General features: G+C 40.5%; 1 protein-coding gene across 2 annotated transcripts in view; it reads right to left on the bottom strand.

The window, feature by feature from the left end:
- The window catches only part of SEPTIN7 (septin 7), a 40,026-nt gene extending 27,068 nt beyond the window's left edge, over positions 1–12,958 (bottom strand). For both annotated transcript variants that reach the window (XM_079947626.1, XM_079947627.1), the window contains exons 1-3: positions 12,857–12,958; positions 4,346–4,452; positions 263–363 (exon numbers count right to left, since the gene is read on the bottom strand). In XM_079947626.1, the coding sequence (XP_079803752.1) occupies positions 263–363; positions 4,346–4,452; positions 12,857–12,866 (218 nt within the window). In that variant the 5' untranslated portion in view covers positions 12,867–12,958. The remainder of the gene's footprint in view (positions 1–262; positions 364–4,345; positions 4,453–12,856) is intronic.
- Positions 12,959–14,261: the final 1,303 nt, after the last annotated feature.

Raw genomic sequence — 14,261 nt, 5'->3', positions numbered from 1 at the left:
AGCCAGCGGTGCAAATGAGCACATCTGCCTTCAGGTTATTGACAAGGCTGTGGGGTAATTCATAAAAAATAATTAAAGTTAGCTATCTGCAGTTACTAGTCCTGATGCACAACATATGGCAGCAGAGTGAGAGTTTACTGTTTATGATAGTATTTAAAGAAGAATAGTTAAAGTAACCAAGGGCGTGTTCCTAACCATTTGTAATGAAATTATTGGTGTTCTAAATTAATAGCCACCACTCTTAATATTAGAATATGCTTACCAATTGCTATTATCCACAGCATCACCAAATCCAGGTGTGTCAACTATTGTTAGTAGCAGCTGAACGCCACCTTCTTTAATTAGAACTTTAGACTGTTCAACCTGAAAATTAAAAAAGAATTAAAAAATAGATATATGAAAAAATCATATTTTAAACATATGAAAATGGTACTTCTTTTAAGTAAAAAACTGATGAATGAGACCACCTTCCAAGTATACTACATTCCTATTAACTTATTCTAAATAAATATTAAAGCTCCGAGTTTGTTTTTATTTCTGTTAACTGGAAAGCATTTTTATGGAGCTCCTGCTGGGTTGAAAAATACAGAAGGAGGGAGGGAGAGCAAATTCAGTTTATGGAACTGCCTCAGATCCATTTTCCTGAAATTCCCAGTTTTTATTTTAAAAAGGGAGCAAGATATGTTTTGTGAAGGTATATTTGAAACTGTATGGACCAATCATGGCTGCCGAGAGGAATGGACTGAGCGTCAAAATGTTCTGGGCCCACAGCCAGCAGGGGGCCTCGATTCTGAGCTCAAAGTCCCCTTATGGAAGGAGATATAAAATGGCTGCATATCTTCACAATGGACACGTGAGATAGGTTCAGGTGACTGGCCCAAGGAAGGAATGTGAAATTGCACATCTTCAGAGCATCTTTGTTGCTGGTGTTTATCAAAGATTGCCTAACTGGTTTAGTTGTGTTTTGCTGTAAAATATAAAGAGTGGAATGAAAGGGGGGGGGAATGCTTGCTTTCCTGGATCTGTGTGGTCTTATTTCTATTGTCTCATCACCTCCTTTTGCCTCTGAATGCTATATTGCATTTATACAGGTGCAAATGTTCATTTTTAACATTTTTAATTTAAAAATGGGTCCTCAAGTTGCCCAAATGCAGCACTAATGTTTTTACTCTAAGTTGGGCTCTTTGCTCAGGAGTCAGTAAAGATGCAGCAAGTTACATTGCCAGCAGCCTGCTCCTGTACAGTGGTGCCCCGCAAGACGAACGCCTCGCAAGACGGAAAACTCGCTAGACGAAAGAGTTTTCCGTTTTGGAGGCGCTTCGCAAAACGAATTTCCTATGGGCTTGCTTTGCAAGACGAAAATGTCTTGCGAGTTCCTGCAGGTTTTTTTTCCCTCCCCCCCCTTTTCTAATCCGCTAAATGCCGCTAAACCGCTAATAGCGCTAATCCGCTAAGCCGTCAATGGACTTGCTTCGCAAGACGAAAAAACCGCTAGACGAAGAGAATCGCGGAACAGATTAATTTCGTCTTGTGAGGCACCACTGTACTTAAAAAAAGAAGCACCAATCAGTCTTGCTCATGGCAGAGACAGACAGATCCCAGCATTCTGGGGGTAACCAGAGGAGGAGTGGAGGCACAAGAGCTGGTGTCTGATGACGCTGGTAGAGGGGTGTGCCTGCTACTACTTCTAACAGGCTGCAGTGCTCGGCTACTTAGGGGGACAGTAGCCTAAGAGAAGCTCCTGCTCTTCACACTGAGGGTATCAGATACATCCTCCTTAGTCAACGTCCAGCAGCAGGCTGAGCTCCCTGCTCCCCTCTTCTCCCGAAAGGAAAGACCCCTGACAGTGCCTATTGTCTTTTCAAATAGCTTCCCAACAGTTGGAGCATGCTTCCTCCTCCCACCACCACGAGCAGAACAGAATAGCCTGACCAAGCGTGAACCAGTCCGACCACTCATGCTTCTGCTACTGTCAGCACCTCTGCTGCCACCACGGCTGCTATGAAGATGCCTCGTTCTCTGTGCTATGTAATGTGTGTTGCTGCACTGGCTCTGTGCGTGTGTGCAATGCTTGGTGTACTCACACAAGAATTACACAATACACAATACCCAAAAGAAGTAGCCACTAAGGCACAGATAACAGAACACAGACATGACTGGAGAAAGAGGATGAAACACTAAGATAAAGCACAGGAAGTACACATTTTCTTATTTTAAAAATTACAATATGAAGGATGAAACTGATTCATTGGGAAGGCACCCAAACAAATTGACCAAGCCCTTTCAAATCTTCTCTTTAAAGAACTAACAAAAGAGTAAAGCCAGTGGGTGTGTGGGGAGAATAATGGTTTTAAGACTTCACCATATCTTCCCTCAAGTGACTGGAGAGTGTGAAGTTTTCTGCCCATGAACTGAAAAGCAAGAGCTGTCTCAAGAAGCTCCCCACAATGTTTTATCCCTGGATTGGAAGGAAAGCTTGTCAATAGGCGAAGCCCAACTTCCCTCCTACGGAATTTACAGAGATTTCTCTATTCATTTTTATAAGATCAATTAGATGATTTCAAAATTAGGAATTGTGCTTCTGAAATATTAGTCATTATCCTAAACACAATATCCAATTTAATGTTCAAACTGGAGTTCATCACCATTTCATTCCTCATAGTAAGTTTATTTTTTTTCTTTACTAATTTTAAGGAATGTGTGTATCCATACATGGTCAAATTCTCAGAAAACAGCCTCAACTGGAAAGAATCCAGAAAACAGCTGTAAACTAGTGTCAATCTCTTTTAAGAGCTTGAATGAATCCTATCTAGTTTTAGAAGTATTCTCAAAGGGTTCAGGGAAAATAAATTAGCTCCAATCCTGGAATGTAAAACTTTCCTTAGCAATTCCATTCCAAATGGCTATTTTCCCATGCACCGCACTTAAGCAGGTCACACAGATCAAGTTCATGTTAACAATATTATGCCAGACTGTGGAATATTAAAGCTCTCTTGCTTGATCACCCATTTCCTAAAGGATGACATGTTCTCTGGTGACCCCCCCTTTCAAAAATAAGTTTCAAGTGTCTTTTTCACAGGATATGAATAGGTTCATGTTCAGTTCCCTGCTATGAAGTCAGTTCTAAACACATCCAGGAATTTGAATAGTCTTAAAACCCAGAGGAATTCAAAAACCAATTTACAGTGAAGAATAAAGGCTTATTTTTTATGTAAGTTGCATCAGCTTAAAAAAATACTTCATGCAGTTTCAAATGTACTTCAAAATGTTTCTCTTCTTAAATTTAATATCTACTTATTGCCTGGGAATTAATGAAGCAGCAACAGAAAGAATCGGGACTTGTTTTCTTTCAAAAGCAAGCATGATCAACATACAGCCTTTCTAATGTTTAGACTTACCAGCTTTTTCAAATACACATAACAATATGTTGCATCCCACATTCCCCCATCCCCATTTCCTTATTATAAAATATTATAAAATATTTCATAGCAGCATCAAGGGTAATGCAAATGAGGAAAGACTAAATAGAATGTATAGTTGATAGATTAACTGTCAAGTGTTGAAAAGTAAACAGAATTTTCCAAATATCTGCAGAAGTACCTCCTTCCCTTGAGCCAATAAGGATATTACAATCTGCAGGAGACAATCTTCTTCTTGTCCCACAAACTGTGAACCCCCCAACTATCATTTTATTGCCAATTTTAATGTAAATTTTATATTATTCATAAACCACTTATGTGGTATACAGATTACATTAAAGAAATGAAAATTGAAGACATTTTAAAAGCACAATTTCCTATCAGCTAACAACACAATTCTGGCAACATCTATTCAGAAGACAGTCCTACTGAATTCAATGGGTGTTACTCAAAGGTAAGCAGCATTAGGATTGCAGTCTAAGCCACCAGTAATCACAAATGATTGATTAATGTAGCCAGAAGGTACTCTTCAGATATGTTGAACAATTACTTCACAGCTAAGATGCAATTGCAGTAATATATATGCATATACATTTTCATTTATATGCGAGAGATCAACATGCTACTAGTAGCCTCCATTTGCAGACCAACATATACGGTGGTACCTCGGTTTTCAAACGTCTCCGTTGACGAACATTTTGGTTTTCGAACGCCGTAAACCTGGAAGTAATAATACTTCAGTTTTCAAACATGCCTTGGAAGTTGAACATGCCACGCGGTTTCCGCTGAGTGCAAGATCCTGAGGCCTAGCTGAGTTTTCGGTTTTCGATCAATTCAGAACTCAAACTGTCTTCCAGAACGGATTATGTTCAAAAACGGAGGTACCACTGTATTAGAATAAAAATACATTTTTTTCCCATGCAAACCTGCACAGTCTTTTTAATTCTATGTGAAGGTCCTGGATACTCTGGAGAATACAGGTCTGTCAGGAATAACGAGTTGATTAGTGTTGATTTCCCCAATCCAGATTCACCTATTTAAGAAAAATTATTAATATTAATTCAATTAGAATAATCATGTAGTTAGAATTATCACATAAATGCTTACTGACTGGCCTATAAACAGCGCACAGAAAATAAATTTGAATGCAGTGGAAAACAGTTGAAGGCAACATCCAGCTTGATGTAGCTGAGAGGGAAACATTGTGTTAACATTTAAAAACAAAACAACCAATAAGACTATAACAACCTTTCCAAACATGAGACATTTCTGTACTAAAAAGGCTTTATTGCAGCTAGCTAATACATTGCAGTGCATCCCTAACCATATATGCTCAAAAGTCCTATTGAATTCAATGGGCCTTACTCCCATATAAGTGGGATTGGGACTGCAGCCTTATTGTTTCTATATATACAGAGGTCCTCTAGTTTTGAGGCCCATGTTTATTTCCTGTTAGCCAGTTGCAATATCCAATTCCACGATGATACTGATAATGATGTGGTAACAGACTTTCCTGCTCACTTTCCCTTTGTTTATAATGTAGAATCCCTACTGGCTCTGATTAGCAGTGATAATTGGTCCCTCCCACCCCCCAAGCAATTTGCCCAACTTCCTGCATGTTTACAATAGTAAATTTTATGAACTACCTCAGCCTCTCAAGCTAGGGCAGTTGCTATAGCATCTATGGCGCATGCCTTGGTGAATAACTGATTTACTCTTGCTTCTTTCTCATCTTTTGAAGCAAGGGGAAGGGAGATTTTTGAATTTTATCTTTAACAAGATCCATGCGTTCCAGACGTCATCTGAAAATCTAATTCCAGATCCCCCTAGTCTTAAAATTCCAACCAACAGGAAGAGGATGACTCGTCAATAAAAGTTCCCAGCATGCAAAAATGTTAAAAGCCCCATCCCTCCTGCAGCATACTTTTCTCAACTTGGGACACAGCAGGGACAGGGATGGAGCCTCTGTCTCTCTTCCTCTAGCTGCCCCTCTCATATGCATGCAATTCTTTCTTGCCTATTGTTACCAAGCTATAACCAATAGACGGCATTTTTCTAGCCTGATTTTGATGTTGAAGGGTGATTACAGGGAGGTTACAGCTGGGGAAGGGAGAACACATTTGGTGCCCACAATATTTTTCCGGTTTATAAATATGTCTGTGGGCTCAAAAATCAGGTGGCTCCTGATTTAAATACACAGTAGAAGCGTAGCAGAACCAGTATTTTGTGTGCCAGTAAGAACAAAGCCTCAAGGTTAGGAACAATATATCTCTTCTCTAAAATATGTTGCATTTCTAATAAAAAGTGTGAATGTGTGCAAACTCCAAGCCTGCTTACTGGGCCACTGGAATGGGGTAGTCCTTTGCATTCAGCACTCCTAGCAAAGAAGCGGGTCATACTGATTGAGATGGAGATATACTGCCAGGTGTTAGCATATTAGGTAAAGAAAGAAGTCATATTAAGTCAGAAAGAAACAATGCATCTTGTTGAGAAGTGTAGGCTTCCTGCCCTAGATTCTTTTAAGTCATTAGAAGTTGGGGCAAACAGCAATCTGCACTGACCTGAAGAAGCCACTAACTTGACATTTGGACTGGCCAATTTCTCTACAAGTCATCCTTTTGTGGCTTTGATCACAGAGGTAGCGGTTTTCAGATATAAAACTTAAAGCCTCAGATGAATCACTGGAGAGAAGTTAAAGTCACAGGCCCATGGAGCCTCAACTGCTTTGGCAACCAGGTTACCTACCATGCACAGTTTGCTAGGCTATAAAGGTAAAGGTACCCCTGACTGTTAGGTCCAGTCGCGGACGACTCTAGGGTTGCGGCGTTCATCACGCTCTAAAGGCGAGGGAGCCGGCGTTTGTCCATAGACAGCTTCCGGGTCATGTGGCCAGCATGACTAAGCTGCTTCTGGTGAACCAGAGCAGCACATGGAAATGCTGTTCACCTTCCCACCGGAGCGGTACCTATTTATCTACTGTACTTGCACTTGAACTGCTAGGTGGGCAGGAGCTGGGATCAAACAATGGGAGCTCACCCCGTCGCGGGGATTCGAACTGCCGACCTTCTGATCGGCTCTGTGGTTTAGACCACAGTGCCACCCGCGTCTCTTGCTAGGCTATAGTAAGGGAATGAAAACAAAAACAACGTTCTTTTTGGCATCTGAGTTAGATATGCACCAGTCAGCACTATTTATGTAGCAATTCTACAAACATCTTTTTGGCTTTCCTACGTACTGCGAGCTGCCTAAATCTGCTGAGTCAGCAGAAAGCCTTGTTTGAGAAAGTAAAGTTTCAAGTTATCCAATGCAAGCCTCATAGAAAAAGTTTACTAATATTCTAGGCATCATACCTTAAACTAGCAACATTAAGGCCAGCTACTGTCATTTAAATTCATGTTTACTTGCCTACTGGATGCAGTCTGATTGCTTGGGATATGATTGCATATAAGTAGCCAAAAGATCAGTGTCAAAGCCTGAAACACTTTTCCAGCTGTAAAGATACCCATTCCGTCCCTTCAAGCAACCTATTCATGAATGCCTTCCAACAATATACTAATTTCAATTATGATCCAGGTTATTCCCAGAATTTTTTCCATCTGGGGAAAGCTATGATTTTTTCAGTAGTCTCTTCTGCTGCTGCTCACTGGAACTGTTCTACTAAACTGGTTAGACAGGTTGATTTGATTTTCTACAAATCATGTAGAATAGCAACCATACCTTAACAGTGTGTCTGCACCTAAAAAAATACATTTTTAAGCTACAAGTGCAAATCCTCAAAAGCAGTTCACACTTGTAATTTGTTGGCCAGTGTAAACACAGTTGCTGCTATATAAAAATTCAATGTAGGTTTTAAGTGTTATATATACACTGGTTAACATAGTTTGTTTTTAGATTGGTAAATTTCTTTAATTATGGAGCAAGATGACTTGCACTGCAATTACAGAATTACTCTTTGAACAAACCTATGCTTTTGTGGACACTATATAATTTCCCACTGCCTGTTAGAGAAAAAATGTACACTTGTATTAGATTAGCCACCTTTTTTAAAGAACATCTTAAGAATTAATTAGAATTTGGATTGAAACTTACTAGAAAGCAAACCATATGAAGTTAGACTTACAATATATAGCTGAAAGAGTGCAGCTGTATTTGAGACAGTACAGGCAGTGATCATTTCACACAGTGGTGCCATTCCCAGCCCCTGCACATTGGTAGAGCACGTATAAGCACATTCTGCCCCACATTCTGCCTTATTCCAGGTCCAAAAGGATCCACATGTCAATTGGACACGCCTAAAATGGTTGCTCCCTGTATTTGAGTGAGTTCTATCAAACTAGATTTCAGCTCTGCTTTTGGGTGTCTATTGCATGACTGGACCGTTTGCAGTCACAAAATCCGAAATTTTGCACAGGTTATAGTACTGAACTGTTTATCACATTTGCTGCATATGCTTTATATAACATACAACTGGTTAACAGTACTATGACGTGAGGACAGGAGCGAGGCCTCGTCAGTGTATAACACCTTTGTTCAGAGATCAAGACTGGTTGCCACATTAAAATTGTTAGCATTAGCAAATAAAACCCTTAACAACTTGGGACCAGTTTACCTACAAGATCACCCTACCCCACATACCAACTCAACTGTTTCCACATTTGTAAGAATTAAATTGTGAAATTGTGGCAGCACCTGCACCTTGGAACTCCCTGCCTCTTGAGATCAAGAAAGCACCTTCACTGTACTCTCCAGTACCTGCTAAAAACATTCTTGTTTAGAGAAACCTACCCAGATGCTTAGAAAGTTGAGGCAATTTTAATTTGTTTTAGTATTTTAACTTTTGTATGTTTTAAAGTAGGACTGTGAATGTTTCTCAGTTTTATTGTTTTATCTTTTTGTAAACCGCTTTGAGTGGTTTTTTTTTTACAATCAAGTGGTGTATATATTTTAATGAAATAAATAAGAGCCAAGCATCTAATTTCTCTCCATTGCATTTGGTAAAGTGATGAATGTTTTGTTTGTTTCTTAAAACAAGAATAGCAATTCAATTGGCTGCCAGTTACAACAATGAAACATAACTATCTCACAGTTTTAGAATGAGGGAACACTTGCACACCACAAGGAAACCATTAACTTAGCTGAAATAGGTTTACTTCAGAAAATTGTCATTCCCCATGAATCTCAAGTTGTATTAATGACTTTAATGTTGCTTTACAACCATCCCACAGATTTGTCCTCCCATCATGTATAATTCCAGCTACTCCACTAGAAAACCTGCACCATTCTTCCTCGCAGCAAACCCTGAAGAAGGGATGGGGTAGAAAGGAGCAGAACAGGGCATAATCCTGCAGACTTCCACAAACAAGAGAATCACAGGAACATGTGAAAAGTGAAAGCTCACTAAATTATCACCATCTAAGAAACGCGAGTGGCGCAGTGGGTTAAAACACAGAGCCTAGGACTTGCCGATCAGAAGGTCGGCAGTTCGGTGAGCTCCCGTTGCTCGGTCCCTGCTCCTGCCAACCTAGCAGTTCGAAAGCACACCAGTGCAAGTAGATAAATAGGTATCACTCCGGCAGGAAGGAAAACGGCGTTTCCATGTGCTGCTCTGGTTCACCAGAAGCGGCTTAGTCATGCTGGCCACATGACCTGGAAGCTGTATGCTGGCTCCCTCGGCCAATAAAGCAAGATGAGCGCCGCAACCCCAGAGTCGGCCACAACTGGACCTAATGGTCAGGGGTCCCTTTACCTTTACCTAAGAAACTGTCTAATAATAAGTAGGAAGCACTCAAGGACATTCCCACAAATAATGTATTGCTTGGCCAAGTTTCATTTCTATATGAACAATAGTATGAAATACTGTGATTTTCTTTTAAGGCAGAGGCACAATAACCACCTGTCTGAGGCAATTTTAACATCCTGACATCTCTAAAGAAAACACTATTTAAAAAAATCTAATTACAGGGGAATAGCCACTTATACTGGGGTTCCATTCCCAACCACTGTGAATGTCACCAGGATGCATGGGAGTGGGGATTCCCCCGTTCCACCCCATTGGGGGTTCCTACCCACTTTCAGAGACAAAAATGGCACATGTGCACATTTGTGTGTGAGTGGGGAGTTGCCTATATTCCCCAATGGTTTTCAATAGCCAGGTTGGGAACTAGTTCTGCTTGCATTCATTTGCAAGTCTCCATTCCTCGAGTTTGAGTGACAATATCAGCTTAAATCAATTCAAAGTAGACAAGACAGACCCATATATCACACTGAAAACTTCTGACTACAGAGTTTAAACAAGAGCAGGGGGTTTTTTTTGGGGGGGGGGGAGGCAATTTCACACATCATTGTGAGGTGAGTAACCAAAAGGCAGAGAGATCCCAGACTCAGCAAGTCATGAATTACATGGGGAATGTGGCTCTGCATGGCACTTTGCATAAGTAGAGGCAGCAAATGATTTACTAATATATTATGCCTACATCTTCTCATCAGACAGCTCCCAAGAAACACCATCATTCATCTACCGACATCAGTTCCATTCTCGTATCAGTAACTTCCAGTGCATTCCTCTAGGTCAGCTAAAAAACCCAACCCCATTAGAACAAAGCAAGAGCATTTCTTAAGATATACTGGGATGATGGGTAGTGAGAACAGTTATCCCTACTAATCCAGTGTTCCCAGTAATGGGTGTTCCAATTCAGCCAAGTGTTTGAGAAAGTGAGGGCAGGAAACAAGAGGAATATAATCCATTTGAATCAGGATCCAATCCTTCCTTGGAATATCTGAAACAATGCAAGAAGTGCCCATCCCAAAACTGAGAACCACAGCATTAAACTTTTAAAAATGTACACTATTAGATAAGCTTATGCCACAACGTACTATGTGCACAAGAGAGCCTAAACTGCTCAATAAAAAAGTGATGCTAAAGAAATAATTTAGCTAAGGCACCAAACAATGTATGGAACTGACCAGCTCTGATGTTTAAAATCAATGTTAAAAAGCCACCAATGTTATATATTTCAAATAACTGGAAGTACATTTATTAACAAACTGAAGAATGCAGTTCGACAACTACATAGAGTGATAAGATGCAGCTTTTCTAGATAAAAACATCTGAACAAGTTATTTGGCTCCACAACAGTTCTTTTGCACACAGACATTTTAGCTGACCTTTGCCTCCATCACAATCCTTTCTCTGCTCTAGTTTGAGAAACTGAAATGCAGGAAGTTCACACCCCTAACCAGAAAAGCCTGAAGTAAGTGATCCAAGTAAAACTACTCCAGCTTCTGAATGAATATAAATTAGCAATTTTTACGGAAACTAAATGCAGCCATCTAGGCAACTATTAATGAGCGCAGGACAACTGGCACAGATGAAGAAATTCTTGGCAAACCTACAATCAACATTTCATGCATCTTTTATGCATGGACAACAGCCAGTCAGATCAGGGAACTTATTCACAAGCAGAAGAAAAGTGGATTTAAAGTAGTTCTAACACCAAACTCTTGTAACTGAAATTCATAGCAAGATTATGTGCAATGAAAGGTTGCAATTTTGCCATTTATTCACCACTTTGGAAAAACGGGGTTGTCCATTGCAATGCCCTGATGAAAAGCACTTGAGGAAGTCCTCCATGATGTTTGTTCATGAAACAACATTCAGCCATGTCATTTTGAGGTTTTAATACCCTCTACGGCATTGAATGCCTGCTGTCAAGTAGTAAGTGACAGCCTACACCGCCCATATAAATTGTAATACTGTATACTTGAAGTGAATACAGAGACATTATTGGCCTGGTTCACATGTCCTGCTAAGCCAAATTATGGCCTAGTATATGGGTGGGGAACCTGTGGTCAGCAAATCACCAGTGGGTCCACTTCAGCCCATAAGGCCGTTTCCCCCAAACCACATTCAGCTGCCCATCAAGAACAGGATTGTGCAGCCAAGGCAACAGGATTTAACCCCCACCCATCAAAAGTGAAATTAGAAGCAGCCCTGCACTTCTCCTTTAAATGAGTGAATGGGTAACACCTCGTCTCAAGCACCCACTCTGCTTAAAAGAGAAGTGCAAATCTGCTTTAAAGAGTGCTTTTGCAAAAGGCTTTAATATAATAGCCCCCATGCTCCTGTTTCAGCCTCCAGAGACTCTAAGGGGGTGGGGGCTGCTTTAAATACCTCTGCAAACAGCAAAGGGCTTTGAAGCTAGTTGTCAGGTATGTGGAAACCCCACATAAGCAATTTTGAGAGGTGGGCGGGGCTGCCCACCTCTCAATCACGTTACAGTAATGTAGTTGCCAATACATGGGCAGGGCATTTGGAGCTGAAAAGATTCTCATAGCTTAGTGGTGCTACACAAGCATGTGGGTTCCCAGAGAGGAGCTTGCAACCACTTGGTTCCTTCTTTGTTCTTTCTGCTGCCACCCCATGCTGAGCTAAGCCAACCTTTATCCAAACCCAGCCTTGTGGTTAAGCTCTTTCTAGATTTGCCACAAACTGGTTTGGCTTAGTGTGACACATGAACCAAGCCAGAATGAAACAATGTTTTCCCTTCCTTTGCATGCTCTGATAGCTTCCAGATTGGATTACTGCAATGTGCTCTATGTTGGGATGCCCTTGAAGACAACTTGGAAGCCAGAATATTTCCCGGGGTCCCTCTAATATCTCATAGAACCCCTGGTTTAAAACAACTGCACTGCTTGCCACATCATTTTCAGGCCCAATTGAAGTGTTCATGTTGGTGTTTAAACCCCTAAACAACTCAGGCTCCAAATATGAGAAAGACCACCTCCTTCCCTTCAGAACCTCTTGAAAACTGGGACCAGCAGGGGACTTCTTCTTGGTAGTTCCTCCACCCTCAGAGGCTTGGCAGCGGCCTGGGAGAGGGCATTCTTAGTGACAGCCACTAAGCTGTGGAACTCCCCTCACCACAGAGCACCTGGCACCTTCATTGTACAGCTTCCACAGAATGCTAAAGATGTACCTCTTTACCCAGGCCTTTGATATTTGAGGTGTAGATTTACAGAACCCATCTTAATTTTATGATCATAAGCTCTTTTTAATATTATGTTTTAATGAGACCTTAGGGTTAAGAGCAGGCAATAAACAAACAAACAAACAAACAAACAAACATTATAAAGATTCAAGTAAATGTCTGCTCAAAGCTTTTCAACTCAACTTCTCCCTTCCGCAAAAATCTAAACCTTGAAATCATCACAACCTGAAGTGCCTCGTGCCACTTGCTAAGAGCAGGGCAAGCATTTTCAAACCTTGCAATACACACTGTAACCACATTTAAACTTTCTTTCTTTGCGTACTCAAAGCAATGAATGTGGAATTTAAAATATGACACAGGCAATTTGTTAATATGTAAATCAACTTATTATCTATTATTTTTTAATAAAGAAGGCAGTCACCATTTGACACATACTAAAGTACAACTTACCTACAACCATGAGCGTGAATTCAAAGCCTCTCTTCACTGATTTTCTATAAACTTGATTGGGGAGATTTGCAAACCCCACATATCCTTCAAGGTTCTTCTGTTGCTAAGATAAAAAATATATAAAATCATATTAGATTCCACCTAAACATTAGGAAGAACTTCCTGACAGTAAGAGCTGTTCGACAGTGGAATTTGCTGCCAAGGAGTGTGGTGGAGTCTCCTTCTTTGGAGGTCTTTAAGCAGAGGCTTGACAACCATATGTCAGGAGTGCTCTGATGGTGTTTCCTGCTTGGCAGGGGGTTGGACTCGATGGCCCTTGTGGTCTCTTCCAGCTCTATGATTCTATGATTCTATATTATCGTCTAGGACAATTATAATTTCATACTGATTATGGACAACTGTAGTAGTGCTTATTCTACACGTTAGTTACAAAAAGATAGTGCCTTCCCAGCACCTCAACTTGTATACACCCCCCTCCCTACTCCTTGTAAATATTTTTAGCCAATCACATAATTTTTGAAAATCTGAATACACAATGCAAGGGCATTCAGGACTCAGGACACTTCTGTTCATGGTATGAACATACTGACTGACCCCAGAAGGAAACAGCAATGACTTGGAAGGTAATTCCCTGCTGGGAATGCATATTTTCAGATACCACTCATTCTATCATCTGCAATAGGCAGAGAACTTCAGCCATCTGTAAAAAATTTGTGGCTCCGTCATTTGACTGGCTCTGGCAAATGCTTCAGAAAAGCCTAGCAGTTGCCCAGGGCCAGGTGATTGGCTACAACTGCTTGTTGTGAGCCAGCTCTCATTTTAGGAAGAACTAGGAGAGTCTCAGCTGTGTGGTTTAAAAACAGTGGGTGGAACAACATAGTTATGGCTTCCTACTATCCATTTAACTGTTATTTTAGATTGAAGAAATAAAATTCAGAAGTTAACAAAGCTCTGTTTGCTAACATTTCCTTAAAGCATTTTGTTCTCCAGAAAGCCTTTACAATGCCAGCTCAAGATTATTTTTTAATACATAAAGCAGGAGCTGTCAATTGGATCAGCTTTTTCACACAATACAGAACTATACCTCATCACTTATTCTCATGCTGGCAGCAGCAATACAACTTCTCATCCCCATTTAATGGAAAGCAGGATTAAAATTGCTGAAAAGGAACTATCCTGCTCTCTTTCTTGAAATGGGAGGAAGAGGGGTTTTTTCTCTCTATATTTTTTTGAGGACTGTACAACTTTCATAGACTAGAGGAAAACTTTAAAAAGAAGCACAGGAGTATGTGATGGAATGAACAGCAGTAATGGGGTTTTAGCCTCACTGGCAGGCCACTCACAGCAAGTAAGAAGCTCTTACAGATAACCAAGTACATAAGGTAATTCCAGTGTTCTAAATATA

This window comes from Podarcis cretensis (genome assembly GCF_951804945.1).
Source record: "Podarcis cretensis genome assembly, chromosome: 12".
Classification (NCBI taxonomy): domain Eukaryota; kingdom Metazoa; phylum Chordata; class Lepidosauria; order Squamata; family Lacertidae; genus Podarcis; species Podarcis cretensis.
Note: the sequence above shows the minus strand (reverse complement) of the source record. Positions and strands in the feature narration are given on the sequence as shown.